Below are 16,221 nucleotides of genomic sequence, written 5' to 3' on the forward strand. Positions count from 1 at the left end.
AAAAAAACACATGAAAATGCAGAACAGGATAGATTTATATTATTCAAAACTATAGTTTCAGATAGCTGAAGAAAATCTCCAAAGCATAAAATAGATTAATTTTACCTGAATTCATACAAAATTACTTACATACTTGAGAATTATCATCAATGTCCCACTATCAAGTTGAACTATCCAAAAGGTAGAGCTTCTGTGAAATATACCTTATTTTGTAGGAATTCAGTATAGTAAAAGATGTAAAGTCTTTGAATGAAGGTTAGTAAGAAAAAAAAAAAAGCCTATACCTAAACAAGATTTCAACAAGTTTACCTAGGTTAGACATGCAATAAGAACTGTGCTACCAGTCATCTCAAACACCCTTGCAGCTAACTGCTTTCTAATCCCAAAATATAATTGCACATACTTCACTAAGATATATCACTATCAAACTTACGTTGTCATTCATACAACCAGACTCTAAGATTACATTTAAAGGAATGATAACACCTTTAACTGAAGTTAAAGGTTCAGTTTCTCCTAAAGTCTAAGAAAATCTGGACCATTATTAGCAGCATCTCTTTGTCTAAACAATGTCATATAACTTATTACCACAGTTGTGCATCACATTTGTCACACTGAACAAATCCAAGCACTCCAACTTCCATGTCACATTAAATAGTTGATATAAAAATAATACAATGCTGCCATCACCTGCCGTTGCTGGGCTGCTGTGGAGAATGTCTGGAATGGTCTGAAGGCTCTGACCTCTGGTCAGGAGATCGTGAACGACTGCGGCGGGGCCTGTCATGTGATCGGTTGGAATGATCTGATGCCAGCGACTGAATTTCTGAAATGTCTGTTAAATAAAAGTTGTTTTTCCATGAAATGATTGTAATTAAAATGGCGGTGTGACCTGCTCAAATGGAAATAAGCTTTTGTAGAGAAATTCTATGAAGATGTTAACTCTATGTTTATTATTTCAAAACAACAAAACTTAATATCCCTGAAAGAATAATTGCAAGAACAGGGGCTGTATCTTTTTCTCTGCTGTTTTTGGAAGTGTGGATTTCAATTATATTCAAAGAAGAATTTATGACAGTCAGTCGTAAATTACGACACGACAGTCTCACTCCCCACCCTCTCCTCCCATTTAGGCTTTCACATCTTCACAACACAGGGAATTTTCTTCTCCCTTTAGAAATCGGGATTATTTATACTCACCATCTCTTTCTGAAGCATTAGCAGAGTGAATACTGTCAGAAAGATCAGGGACATTCAACAGTGTAGCTCGTTCATCTCGCTGAACAACCATCTTCAACTTGCCTTTTGACCTTTCTATTAGTGTTTTTGCATCTGCTAAGGACATATTTTCTGTTACTGTGCCATTTATCTGGAACAGAGTAAGGAAAGAGCAGATATAAACTTACGTAAAAAACAATGACTCTCCAGTACAGACAGTGGCTTTCTGTCCAATGGTATTTAGAAATTCCTAGAGATACTTGATCAGAACTACCAGGATACAATGGAAGACCATTGGGTTCACCCAAACTATAATATATTGAAAGATGAAAATAATTTTCTAATATAAAGCCTCAAGCACTAACCCTTTAAAAATAGTAATTTTTGAACCAGCACCAGCACATTTAAAACAGTGTCTTGAAATAAAAACTTAGCAACTAAAAATCCCTGGATATATTGATTTCTGCAAAACAAACAAATAAATTAACATGAAGCAAGTTCTAGTGTTTCTGGAGAAAAGCAACCTTATTGCTCTCTAAAACTGCATCAGAGGAAGTTGGAGCAAGCTGGGGTCACAGCCTCTTCTCCCTACTAACAAATGACAGAACATGGGGAAACGACCTCAAATTGCACCAGAGGAGGGTTAGGTTGGATATTAGGAGAAGCTGCTTCACTGAAAGGGTTCTCTAACACTGCAATAGGTTCCATAGGCAGGTGGCTGAATTCCTCGTTCCTTGAGGTGTTACAAAGATGCAGAGATGTGATGCTGAGAGACATGGTTTAGCTAGGTAATAGTTGGACTCAATCTTAAAGGTCTTTTCCAACCAAAAAGATTCTATCATTCAATAGCATGATTCCACAACATGATTTCCACATTGTACTGCATAATCAAGTACATAGGAACAAAGCCTCGCACTAATATAAAAGTGTTCTACTACACATTTACAGTGGGCACAGCCTGAATAGGACCTAGGAAACAGTATCGAAACCACAAAAGCTTATAATTTTTATTTCCTTAGAAAGGTTGAATTATGCATATACCTCTCGATCCTTGAAATAATAACAACAAAATACATCCTCTACTAGCAATAATTATGCTACTGAGAGACAGTTAATAGCACTTGTACCAGTGAGTTTTCCTTTCAAGCAAACACCACCACCATTTACTATACCTTCAGTACAACATCGCCTTCCTGAATATTGCCATCTCTGGCTGCCAGGCTGTCCTGCGATATTTCTTTCACAAATATGTGGCTTGCCAACCGTAAACCATACTCTGTAGAACAGCAAGAAAAAAAGAAAGCTGATGAAGCTACAGTAAAAAGTACAGAGAGATATCAAAAATATGCAGCACTGCTTTACACATTTACACTGGAAACGAAGAGGAGAGTGACTTTGGCACATGGAGAGCTACAGTGAAATTACACTATGGATTTACCATTATATCAACCTCTTATCTGACTGTTCCTGTAATCATAGCTGTTGGTCAATAGCTTTATTTAGATGCTACCTACAATTTCCTGTTTTCAAACAAAACAGACACCAAAGACGCAAGCACATAGGAGGGATATAGACACTGACTACCAGGTGCACAATTGGTATTTGTTTACACTATAACTATTTTACCCTTAATTAAGCCCATGTATTTTGGAATACGAAAAATATCACCAGAAATACAACAGCCAGTTTTAAGTTTTCAGCTTGATACTGGCAAAATAGGCAAATGAACTTAACAGCACTGTTCATACAAGTCCAGGAATCCCTTAACACAACACTGTCTGAAGCCTTTAAAATAGCAACCTCAACCTCAACTCAACCTTTAAAATAGTAGCAAAAGCCTTAGCAAGAGAATTAGATACAAGTTACCTTCATTTTTTCTTGATTTCACCAGTGTTACTTTGGTAGGTTTTGCAGGCTGGCTGGATGTAACAGACCTTCTGTCTGATCTCGGTGATAAGCTTCTCTCTCTGCTAGCACTTCGATCTCTTACCCAACTCTTCTCATGCCTTCTGTTGGCACTTGGAGCACCACGGCTGCTTCTTGGATCGTGTATCTCTTCATCATAGCTGTCATCCTCGTTTTCAGACACTGGTTCGGGCTCTGGCCGAGTCACTGGAATCTGAATTTTCTTCATCCTTCGGATAGTCTACAACAAAACAATAGGTATGAGTCTCTGGTTGAGTAACACTAATGGCGTTACTAAATGTCAGAAGCCAAGCTAATTGCCAAACTCCAAAGAAAAACATACAAACATATGTGAATGCTCTAAATTTTTACAATCCTCAAAATTCTGTTCAGCTAATACAAGAGACTTATTAATAGAGACTACCAGAAACCTGGTGTTTCAGGGTTTTTGTTTAGTTGGTTCATTTTTTTTCCCCTTTGGAGCAGGGTATGTTTGTTTTTATGGTTGGTTTAATCCCTTTTTGTTTCTGCAGAATTGTCAAAAGGATAAGAATAACATCCATCTCAGCATAACATGATACTATGTCTTCAGAGCCGCGGATTTGAATGCCCTCTCTTTGCTTAAACCCACAAATCAGTTACTGGCACTGCTAAAAACTTTTGCTAACATGTAATCTACTGTATACGCAGTGCATTATTGACAGTAATTCTCCTCAACTTTGAAGCTTCCCAATCTTCCAAAGCAATGTTTATGCAAAACAAAGGAGAATATTCCTGCTGAATGTTCAAAGCTGGTTTGTGCTAATTTAGGCAGCTGTTTCCAGAGTAAGGCCCAACCCTGTTTAGAGGTTTATTTGCTATGTGTTATGAAACTCAACAAGTTACAGTTTTCATTCATTGCTTTTCTTTACATAAAACTAGACACCAAATACTTAAGATGCTGAAAGCCCTGCACAACTCACCACACACCATTTTGCACAAACTTTAAAGAATTCTTGTATTTACAAATCCAAAACATGACACAGTTTATTGCAACTGTATTAAAGCACACGAGAGCACTGGAAATCTGTTGGCACAAATGCTTTTCTACAAGCCCTAGCAGTCTATCTTCCTTAGTTAAGAAAGTGTTAAACATTGTGCATTTGTGTTCTGACTTTTGTAACATAAATCTCAAAACTTCTACAGAAAGCTGGATTGCTCCCTTTAGTGATGTTCTGTTTTGCAAAGTTCAAAAGCCAAACACTTTGAATAAGCTTAGAAAATTACAGGAATTATGGTAATTATACTTTATGTTGGCAAACTGTTTACTGAGCATAAAAAGAACTATGTCAGTGCCTGAACAGTGGGTAAAGCCCTTTAGCATACACCAGCCTTTGAAAAACTTAAAAGAAAGCAAAGAAATACTAGACACAGCTAAGAATTGAGTTTTTGTCAAACTTAGCAAAGCTTTACCTTAAAGGAGTCTGAAGTATCCCATGTCACTTCACCTAAACATTATCATTCACATTTTAAAAAAAACTCCAAACCTTCTGTGAGCCACGTCATGATAATCACTTAAACCTGAAGCAGCACACATACCAGAAGCCCATCTGCTCTGCAACCACAGAATTTAAGTAAACTTAAAGATTTAAGACATTCACTTACAATTTTGGCATTCTTCCCGCTTTTCCTCAGCTGCTGAACAGCAAATGCGTGCTCAACATTATCCATTGAAACTCCGTTAACCATTGCAACACGGTCATTCTCTCTGAATGAAAAACATCACAAAGCACACTAAATACTTGATGTCAAGGGGAAAACATTGGGGAATTAGTGTCCCTGAATAAGCAACCTATTCAATAAGAAGTTACAAATAGCTACATTAACAGCAAAACAGTTTGAATCCCGGTATAGCTTGGCACTTACTGTAGCAGTCCTTCTGCTGGGCCTCCTTTCAGCACATCAGAAATAACTATTGATGTCTCACCACTCTGGAAGTGAGGATTATCTCTTCCTCCAGATATTGCAATACCAAATCCAAATCCAGGGGCCTATAATATAACAAAAGAAATATTTTTACTTTCTGTTATTCTAATAGTATTACAGTTCACACTCCTGTGAAAAACACCAAGTCCCATGGGATGAATAACTTCTTGGAAGAAATAAGGATCAATGGTACCATGCAATGCTCTGTACTGTAAGAACAGGAGAGATTAAAAACACATTCTAAAAGACTTTTACAAGGCACAGTTTCAGGCTACCTAATTTCTCCCAAGAGCAAAAGATTAGAGTTCTCATTTGCATTTTAATGGCCTAGGCCTCAGGTGGTCATCAGTAAGACCTCAATCTTCAGTAAGCACAACACATCATACCACTTTGAGTTACTGATTCACAAGCATTGTCACTTCCTGCAACACTTTGAGGTTTCACATCAGGGTATATACCCAGCTTGACCTCACTTAGCTCAGGAACTGACAGGATCACAGCACACAGTAGTATGACTGCAGGCTCAGTTCTAAGGAGTAATACCAAAATCACTTGTGCCATTAAATACATCAAACCCTTGTCAGCACTTGCAAATCATCTGCATCTTAACAAAAGTGATTTTCTTGAATATTTTACCTCTAGGGTGACCTGCAACTAACTATAGCAAGGTCAATGCCTCTGAAAAGTTATTCCTATTGGATATTTCAAGATAAGACAATGATGTTTTTCTGCCTGGAAGCAGTGAGAGTGGGAAACAAACTTTCCAAACATAACTGAATCGCAAGCTATCCAGGTCTCACAAAACACTGTCAGGATATTACCATTTAAATACTCGAGAATTTATTTTGAATTTTTCAACTATGCAAAATAGTCACTGGATGGAAAAAATCAGGCTTGAGTCAATTCCTCCTCTACATTTCACACAGCACACATGCCATGCTGGCAGACTTAGCCCTTTCTTTTTCAGCCTTCTCAAACAAACATGACCCAGCTTTAGCAATGAGTTTCATAACCTTACAGTGACAGCAGAAACAACATGGCAGTCTGTATCTGTCTGTAAGACACATGATGTTCCGTTTTTTGGACAGTAATTACTGCTCAAAAAAATTTGTTTCCTATTTCCCCCCAAAACAGAGGTCATAAAAAGATGGCCCTGATTTAGCCTGTAAGCACTGAATAAGACAATACAGTATTAAAGCAAAGATTTGGAGATTCACTGTTCAGAAATTTATTTCAGCAATTGGCACATACTGTTGCTATGGGTATGAAGAAAATAAGTTTGTTAAACAAAAAGGTACATCTTACTGCTTCTTTTACACTAATTTTAATTCATTAAAGGAAAACTGGATATATTTTCAAGACACATTCCAGACAGATCAACCAGAAGTCACAGCTGGGACTCAAGAATTACTAAGCAAAGCCTGTGCCATGCAGAAGGACAGTCTAAAGAACCATGACAATTTATGAGAGCTGAGGTTTTCTTTCAGTTGTACTTTTTTAATAGCTGACAAAGAATATGTAGCCAATGAAGTATGTAACAAAACACTATTTCAAAACAGTAGTATTTCCCCTTACTCATGCCACTGCTTTCAGTTTTCCATTAATCTAACAGAGTTCAGTTTGCATCATATTTGGGTGGGGAAGGAAAGGGAAAATAAAGGTAAGAACAAAAGGTGTTTATGTCAAACTTCATTTAAATCTCCATCTTTCCTTGCACCATAAACAAAAAAATTCTCACGGTTCTGCAGTTGTGAAAAGAAACAGTCATCAGGCTAAGGCCAGCAGAGATGCAGAACCTCAATGTAAGCATTATCTTGCTGCTTTGCAAGTCTACTGTAAAAAAAACAGAATGCCAAACGAATCACCGATATTAAAATTACTAGTTTCCTAGTTCAATGTTGTTCTTCAAGAAGCCCTGAAACACTGCAGTCTCATATACAGACAGCAGTCAAAAAACCCCACAAGTCAGACCAAGGCTTTCTAATCATAAATCAAAGTAATAAGAAATAATCCAAATAAACCCCTCAATCTTTAGGAAACTTGAAGAGCTCAGACATCTTACAGCAAACCTCAGCCTAATACTTTTAATTTTACCCTGCTGCCTACCATCAATCTTCTGAGATAAATGATAAACTGAACTACCCTCAGTAGACTGAGTGTAGCTCCTAGTCCTGCCTAGTCTAGGCTATTTCTACTATTCTCTAGATATCTCTGAGGATAACTGAGATCTGGATGCATTTCACTCCTTCTGACTAAATTCAAGTAAACTCATTTATTTGATATTCTAACACTTGAAGAATGTCACAAATAAAAAGCAGAATGAAAATCCCCCACAAGCAAATATGCACTCACTTTGCTAAATCCTCTTCCCACTGCTAAGGATAAATTCAAAGCACTAATTCACTGGAATGTTACATTAAGAGTTTTGATTCCGTTATCTGGCAGATAGAAAACATTGTGTGTCTTTAACTGGCTAAATTCATGCTATCAAAGTTACTGGCAGTACATGCCATCAACCTTCAACATCTAAATAAGAGATATTCAAACAAAAGTTAAACCAGTACAGTTGGCAACAGTTTGGCACATCAAATATCATAATCAAAATCATATTTGAATCACACTTCCATTTCTGTACTATACAAGGCATTCTGACTACGCTGCATGCACAACCAAAGACAAAATTTCTAGTTCCTATTTAAAATTTTGCTCGAGGTAATAACATATTGCAGCATTTCATTACTCCTTTGCACACTGAGACAGAACTTGTCGTTTTCAGGTTTCACTTAAATTACTGCTACAATTAACTAGAAAACTATTCCCTTCAAGAGAAACTAAGCTATCATGAACTCTACTAGCCAAACTTGTATTGTCATAGCATTTTGTTTCTGAAGCAAAAACAGAACACATGTAATCAGTAATAAAAGTGAAAAACTTAAGTTTGTACAGGTTCCAGAGATGACTAGACAGCTGCAAGAAGAAAATATAAAGGGCAATTACATATAGAAACAACACTTCTTGCTCAAGAACTCGACCTAAAAGTCATTTGAAGCTTGAAAAGTAGCCTAGATGAGTATCACTACATATTTTTTCTTTTACTTACACTTCTGTTTCAGCATGTGTTTGCAGTTGGAGATGGCACTTTGTTAGATAACTTTCTAGTCAAACAAAGCATAAATGCTCTCTTCCCAAGAGGGCAGATACTAATAGAGTTATTTTGAATCAACAACACTGAACTTGTTAAAATCAACAGAGAATTAACGTTTTATCAGACTCATCTATTGACACACATTTTTAGTCAAAGATTTGTTCATCTGGTCAGTGATACAACTCTAAAATGCCTCAACTCTATGCCAAAGAATTCAAGGCAAATAATGTAACTTATTCCCCAGAAAACTCCTGTGCATCCCCAGTTTGCTGGAGTGAATACAGCTACTCGGGCCATGATTCCACAGTTGCTTTAAAATTAAGCTGCTGCCAGAAACAGCATCTCACCCTCTTCTGACTTCCCCCTAAACAACTTCTTCCTTATTGCCATTTTTGTACAGCATCACCAGAAATCAGATTAAGAGTAACCCGTGTAAGAGAGCCTAAATGCAAATAAATGTTCTATTTACACAATCCTAGCATACATTCCTTTGTGTAAGGGGTACATTCTGGCCACCCAAAATTCACAAATTTAAGAAAATGACAAATAAGGCAGTAATGAACATGTTTATTTATACTTAACTACATTGTTTTAAGCCCCTGCAAATAAAGTTTTATAACATTTGAGTATAGTTATGGCATAACCGTTAATCACCACTTAGATTTCTGACTACTTTCAGTTAGCTACAGAAGCAATATAAAAACCTTTACTTCTGGCACAGGTATCTGTAGGCAGCCTGATCTCTGAAATCCAAAAACAAAATAGAGCTACCATCAAATGGAGCTTTTACAACACTTCTAAATTTAAACAAAGGAATATGACAGTTTCCTTTTCTTTTACTTCCTGACATCTGGCTTTTTCCTATTGTTTTCAGAAGCTACCAGTATCCTGGAGTTAGGCACACACAACCAATTGTATGAACTTACCCTGTGAAGAGTCACTGTGTGTTGTTCCCATATAGCTGTTTCTTCCATTGTTGTGCTCTAAGGAGAAAAAAACCCCAGAGATTAGACTTCACTGTCAATAGTTGTTCTAAATAAATGTATAGTATCACAAACAGAACCTTACACTGAACAGTAACATTAATATTCATATTGAATAGCTACAGAGAAGCAGGGCTGGCTCATTTGTTACACATTTCCTGTCTTTTTATGTCGCATCTGAACTTCCTGTCCTCCTATAGAAGGGGGAAGGGGAAAGAACAGGCAAAACAGATTTCTAATATTTATGTGTTTTTTTAGAACTTGAAGTTATAAAGTAGTTTAAAGGGAAAGACTACAACAAGCATTTGTGATGTAGGTTCCCTTGATTGCTCATTATGTGTACAGTAAATGAAGCTGGTCCAAAGCCCACTTTCGGTTTTCCACCATGATCGCTTATATTTATTTCATCCTTGTGTGAACATTCTCCTTCTACTTGTTCTAAATGAACCTAGATTGCCACTAATTCATGAGCACCTAGCTATACATTACAGTATCTGTGCTACTGTATTATGTATACAGGTCACATTTAACAGACTCCCCAGTGAGTTTAGTGGGTTTGGTGAACAACAGTACTGCAGAAATAAACAAGGTCCTCTAAGGGAACTAGATTAAACAGTAACAGTATGACAATATTTACATACCCGCATTTCTGCTTAGACACTTGCACTACTTAATGTGCCACCACAAGCAAACACCGGGAAAAGGGAAGATGGCATGAATGAGGAAAAGCTAGTAGAGCCAAAGTCTTGAAAACAGGCAGAAAGACAGCAAGAAATACATCGCTAAAAGCACAAAGTCTCCTGCTATCCTGCTGCTGTGCTATCTACCTTCCCAGAGAAGAGTGCTCAGTATTTTCCTCTATACACCCCCTTCTCATAAGTAATGCAATAAAGAACAGAATCAGAACACAAACGTCTGCAATGAGCATTGTTTTTTTGAAAATCTACTTTACTCTGTTTCAGTTACAGTAACTCGGCCACTACAACAAAAAGTACTCTTCACTTTCCAGTTCCGCATTGTAACAGAACAGCAGCAGTGTTTACTCACTATCAATACCCCTGAAAACTTTATCTGATTTCATAACATCACAACTTGCAACAAGGTTTAAAAAGTGAATTCTTCTCATGACCCTGAAAAGTTGTGAGGTTTTTACCTCTACTCTTGTGCTCAGTGATTAGGATGTGCTACATTACTGCTCCTCTCTCTTTTAGAGGTTCACTTCTCATGAATACATTGGTGCTACTTAAAAGTAGAAGCAGTTTGCCCCCCAATCTCCATTCAATACCAAATGTTACTTCTTTGCATTACAAATTGATAGAGCTCTACTTCAGAATTAGGTTATTGCTCTCCACTTTTTTTTTTTTAAAAGCATGCCTAATATATTAAACTAGTGGTGATTTACACCCACAAAGCCATCTTTGAAACAAAACAGAACATTCTGCTTGCTGAACGGTTAATGAATACTGATTTTCTTCCCTATTTTGATGCTCTCATTCTGTCTTAGTTTTGGCAAAACCTTCTCAGGCTAAACATCTCATCAACAAGTGAGGAATTATCTTTGCAAGTAAATTTCTAAAAGAAAAGCTCTATGTAGCTCCTGTTCAGGAGAAAAGAAAAAAAGGTTCACCAAGAATCCAATTAAAAGACTCTAACTGTCACAAGTCACATTTTAATTGAAATAGGTAACCCTATTTCTACCTGCAATGATCAAAAAAGAAGTTTACCTGACTGGCTCACTCCATGCATTTGTTCTGGCATCACTGTGCAGGTACAACACTCCATTGACAACTGGAGGCACTGTGCACAGCTACTTAGCTAACAAGGTACTAGATTTCAATGGCTTCAAATTCCCTGTGCCTCAGTGCTGGAGCTCAGCACACAGGACACGGCACAAACACACCATCTGGTTCTGGATATGGCAAAGACCGATAAAACCCAGTTTAACCAGCTAAGTACTGCTCCCACAGGATCTGGGAGAACTGGCAATCCTAGACTCAGAGCAGGATAAGATAACAAAACAGCATTGCTTAGCTAAGCAAGGACCATGAAAATGCTTCTGAGAGCTGAGAAGACATACTAACTCACAAAAACTCAAGACAACTCCCCCCCAAAAAAACAACTTGCAAATTCACCAGCTGTCATTTTTATGTCCTTCTTCTCTGTAGGAGGTCAGTATCTGTATTTTCCTTAGTACTTCTGCTTCATTTTCTTGCTCACACTATCTCCTCTACTTATCTGTTGCTATCACCTCCCCTAGATTTTACTATTATCTTCATTTCAAATTCTCAAGACTTGCAAAACATTAGATATCCATTAGTCAGATAGCAAACTAAGTACTGTGTTATTTTCGTTCTTTCTGCATGCACAAACAGTCCAATCAAGAACAGTGAAAATAGTTCAAAGGCAGCTTGAGGTTAGTTGTTGGCTTTGAAACAAACTGCTTACATGAGTTAGTTTCTCATCTGTAAAGAACTGCATTCACTTATAAAAGGCTGAGAAGGTTGATGAAGACTTGTGAAAGGTACTCACTCTCCTTAGCACTGACAACTGAGGCAGAAGAACTAGCCTGTGCTACCATCAGCCAAGGTCCCTGCTGGGATGCTGCTCTTAAGAGCACATTTGAAGTGCTCTGTTTTTCATGCAGCATTCAAATTTCAGTAATCTTGTAAGGACTTAATTCCCAGGTCTCTATAAATGAAAAACACTGCTTGCAACTAAGGAGTATGGGCAGACAGCATAGGCCTGCAGTGATGGTGCCAGCCCTGCTGACTGCTGATGGCAAGCTTGGTATCCCAAGTAATGCTACCCATTACTTGTCAGGAGTCAGCAGGAACAATAAATACACCTTAACACTCCAGAAACTGGGAATATAAGAACACTACAGTGCTACTGAAGTCTAGGGCTAGATTATCTTAACAGAGATTGTTAAATACCTTTGAAACAGAAGCATACTATTGACAGTGTTTCTACTGTGCAAACTCCAGATTCTGTGTATATTTTACCTATGGGTCTCCACATTATCAAAAATAAAGGAGAATTACATTATCATGACTTCAGTGGTGGAAAAAAGATTTTATGTTCATGCTTTACTGAGAGTTTCCCTAAGTTCATCTTAAACACCCTTACATACAATTAAGAGCATTCTCAGCTCTGTATATGGCAAGTGGATGTGCTTGTGGGTTTGGGGTTGTTTATTACTTAAAGGATAAAGTTATACATGAAGTCACAATTTGTCAACATGGAAGTAATACAAGTTACCATTTGCTCAGAATCCTGGAAGTATCACATCTTGTTCAACTATTTCATGTTTGAAATTGCCCTGAGAGAAACGTAAGAAAGTACACATTTTTCCAGAAAGCTCCCTTTGTAGACTACATTCGAACAACAACAAACATTTTTTTAATTCCCTTCTCACTCTATTTATTTCCTGCTTCTCAAAAGCCGGGGATTTAATTTTTCTTTTTTTCAAAAAAACATGCCTTTTCTCATACAACTCTTTCCCGTTTATCTGAGCAGGTGCACATACGTAAGACAATTTCTATGTTTATGCAGCAAAATTTTTCCTTCAAGCATAATGAAGGGAGAGAAAGCATTGCTAACTACCAGTTTGAGCAATGCAATCATGTTTGCAAATAGTCCTGCTCAGTTCACCCCTACTGCAGTTGGAAAAGATGTGAGCAGCATCAGCACTGGAGCCACCCACAAGCTTGGGAAGACTGTTCAAGCCCATGTTTGGAAAGACTGAAACAACAGCCACAGAAATTAGTATAACTAAATGCAAGGTTCCTGAAGTTTCTGACAGGGTCACACCTGACTTCTACACCTAGAAGAAGAGCTCATATTACAGCCAAAACTCCCATGTATTCTTGAAATCAAACTCAGAATAGTTTCTCAATGTTTATTCACAAATCTAAGGGGACTCAGAAGAACGACTTTCCTTAACTGAACTGCTTTTTGTAATAAGTATGTCAAGAACTGTAAGTTACATTTTAAGCAGCTGTTTGCTCAATTACGTCTTGACTTAGGAGGTAAAGGAGTTTTCCATCACCTTTTTTCTTAGTACAATTCAACAGCAATTTCCTATAAACAGTGTTAGATTATCTACTGCTGTTAATACCTTTTCACAAGTTTCTCACTGAGGATAATTTTCCCAGGCAGATTTTCAGACTTCCGTCTGGACAACACAAAAGTAACTTGTCATGGAAAGCTGTAGAGTACTTTCAGTATCTTTACAAACCTGGTTTTATGGATCAGCATAGACAGCTGTCCTGCAGACAATAGAATGAAACAACCGCTACTATAGGGGGCATACTGTTTCTGTTCTTCACAAAACAGAGACAGGGAAGCTGTGACAGATCCAAGTCCCTGCTCTAACACTTTTCAATCACAGCAAGCAAAAACTACAATAAACTGAATGACCAGATAAACTCAAACATATGAAGAACACCATCTTCGTTCCAAGCTTGAATCCTCATTTTGTAACTTGTGTTACTTCCAATAGATGCTGGCATCAAAAAACAGTCCTAATTGTCCTGATAAATCATACAGCCTTGAGAAATGTTTTTCTTATTCAAAACATGAAGGAGAAAGAACTGGTAAGGGCCTCTAGCAAAAGAAGAAAGTTTATGTCTAGGATGCACAAGGCATAAAAACGTCTGACATGATGCATTACTATTTTGACTTCTAAAATTAACCTTTGATTACTTGTTAAGTCCACTTCTATAATAGAACGCTGTTGAACTTCAAGCTTTAAAAAGTTAAATGCAGAATCAATATATTTTGATTGCCCTTGTGGGAACATGCATTAGATATTCATATCATAACTGTCACTTTTAATTGCTACAAGAATTTCTGCACATTTTTGGGGTATCTAGGGGGTGATTTTTTTTTCCCTACACAGCATCTTTCAGCACTCACTTGCAGCAGTGTATTTCCAACACCGACCAGGAAGACTTCCTACTGATATTCACCTTTGTTACCACCATCTTACATTCCAACAAATTCCTTCCAACTGTCTCATCACAAAAGCCTGCAGCTGACTTAAAAAAAAAATAATTTTTTTTCTTCAAATCCGTTTTTTTCACAGTTATTCTGTTTCTCTGCAATTAGTGCAATCAGGACAGAATCCTATTACCAGATTGCTTTTAGAGCACTGTCTTACATAGTCTTAATACATGCAATCTACCACATCTGTTCTACAGAGTATCTTAGAAATATCAGAGCCATTTCAAATACTAGAAGCCAACTACTAAAGCAAGCATAGCCAAAGAGGAGGGTACTACAAGACAAAATAAATGCAAACTGCTTACTGCTAAAGCTGGCTGCACTCCGAATTGTGCAGTAATTTTGCAAGCAGACTATATCCTTGTTTTTCCATTTAATCATCTCCTTGCAAGGAGGAAAGACTGTTTCCCTGAATGTATTTTTCACAAGAGACTCAAGAGACATATTACATGAGCTATGGGATTGCTGCAGAGACACAACATGTATCTGATGCAATTTGATTATTTCTTATACAAAGCAATGCAAAGTGGAAGAGAAAACACCTACGACAACATTCTTTCATGAGATCTGTATGGAAAAATAGTGAATTTCAATCATCACTAAGATGAGAAGCCAGTCTTTAGTCTCATTTTCTGTGGCACTCTACATCCATGGAAGCGACAGTGACAATCTATTTTTGAAGCAGAAACATCTGAACCTTATTCTCTCACGCAGATCTACTAAAGCACAAAAGTAAAGCAGTGTGCACTGCTCTCCCCCTTCCCATTTCATACATGGCACAGGTCCCAAGCTCAAGAGTTCCACTCCTCCCAAGCACTCTGTATTCAAAAGGCCACCTCATATAAAGCCTTTTTAAAGACAGTTATTATAGCTCATCTTCAGATGACAGCATGCAGTTTAAGTTAAAAAAGGCACAATTTTTAACATTCTACGTTAATAAAATTCACTTAATTTTACTTAGACCAATCCAGAAGTACAAAGCCTCTACTATAATCGTACATACATATTTGCTGAACCACAGAACTCATCTTTACATCAGCAACAGCAACTCTGGAAAGAAAAACTAGGGCTAAACTTCATTGTATATATAAATTAGTAATTGTTATGCTGTTTCACCATTCTACTCAATTTTCCCTTTACTTCCACAACCACATGCCTCAGACATTTTTGCTCAGATTTCTGCACGCTATTCTCTCCAAAGAAAAACATAACAAACCCATTCAGTATTTAACTAATCTCATGTAATAGCCTTTTTTTTAGCATTGCTCCAAAATGGCCTCTCAGGTCCAAACCTCACATATCACAAATAGCTCTCTGATCCCCTGGGGCCATAAAATCTTTTTATTTCTGTTGCTGCTGCTCAATACAAAAAACAGGAGACCCTCTCCTTCTCTAAACAAGAACATTATGCGCAAGTTGGAGGCATATTGCATTTTCAGTTAAACAACTAACTACTGGATTATAGATGCAGCTACATCTGAGTATTTATAGAAGTGTTTATAATACCAGCCTAGTGAATATCATTATCCTGGAACAGCAGTAAGCTGACACTCATCAGAAGGCAGCAAAACAAACCAGAATATAAGTCCCAAAAGCAGATACATCTCAAATGATCTTAAGTCAAGCTATTTCAGAAGAAGAGTACCACTTGAACACCCTGGTAACAGTATCAGCCAGGAGCAAAGCAAAGCCTACTAAGCTTCATGATCTCTAAGGCGTGGGAAAACCGTGCTTCAGAATTTGGGAGCCGTGACCGTTTTGTTTCTTTCCATTTTGATTTCCAGCTGGCAGTGACATCACGTAGGATCACAAACTCCAAAGTGTTGGCAAGGAGCATTTCACAGATCAGTACTCCAGGCCAGCACACTATCAAAACGGAACTAAAATCACAACAGAACAGAAAGGCTAAAAAGCAGTCATAAGCCATGTTTCTCCCCACCTCAAGTGGTGTTGCCAATGGGAAGTACAGATAGCATGCTTTTGGTTTAAGTAATTTCTCTA

At 37.5% G+C, this 16,221-nt stretch overlaps 1 protein-coding gene across 3 annotated transcripts in view; it reads right to left on the reverse strand.

Moving 5' to 3' along the window:
* TJP1 (tight junction protein 1) overlaps window positions 1-16,221 on the reverse strand; it is a 154,389-nt gene that overhangs the window by 29,996 nt on the left and 108,172 nt on the right. For all 3 annotated transcript variants that reach the window (XM_054388068.1, XM_054388067.1, XM_054388069.1), the window contains 7 exons: window positions 9,160-9,216; window positions 5,029-5,153; window positions 4,768-4,870; window positions 3,085-3,364; window positions 2,391-2,494; window positions 1,201-1,369; window positions 691-835 (listed from right to left, as the gene is read on the reverse strand). In XM_054388068.1, the coding sequence (XP_054244043.1) occupies window positions 691-835; window positions 1,201-1,369; window positions 2,391-2,494; window positions 3,085-3,364; window positions 4,768-4,870; window positions 5,029-5,153; window positions 9,160-9,216 (983 nt within the window). The remainder of the gene's footprint in view (window positions 1-690; window positions 836-1,200; window positions 1,370-2,390; window positions 2,495-3,084; window positions 3,365-4,767; window positions 4,871-5,028; window positions 5,154-9,159; window positions 9,217-16,221) is intronic.

The sequence above is a fragment of the Indicator indicator genome, chromosome 16, assembly GCF_027791375.1.
Source record: "Indicator indicator isolate 239-I01 chromosome 16, UM_Iind_1.1, whole genome shotgun sequence".
Classification (NCBI taxonomy): Eukaryota; Metazoa; Chordata; class Aves; order Piciformes; family Indicatoridae; genus Indicator; species Indicator indicator.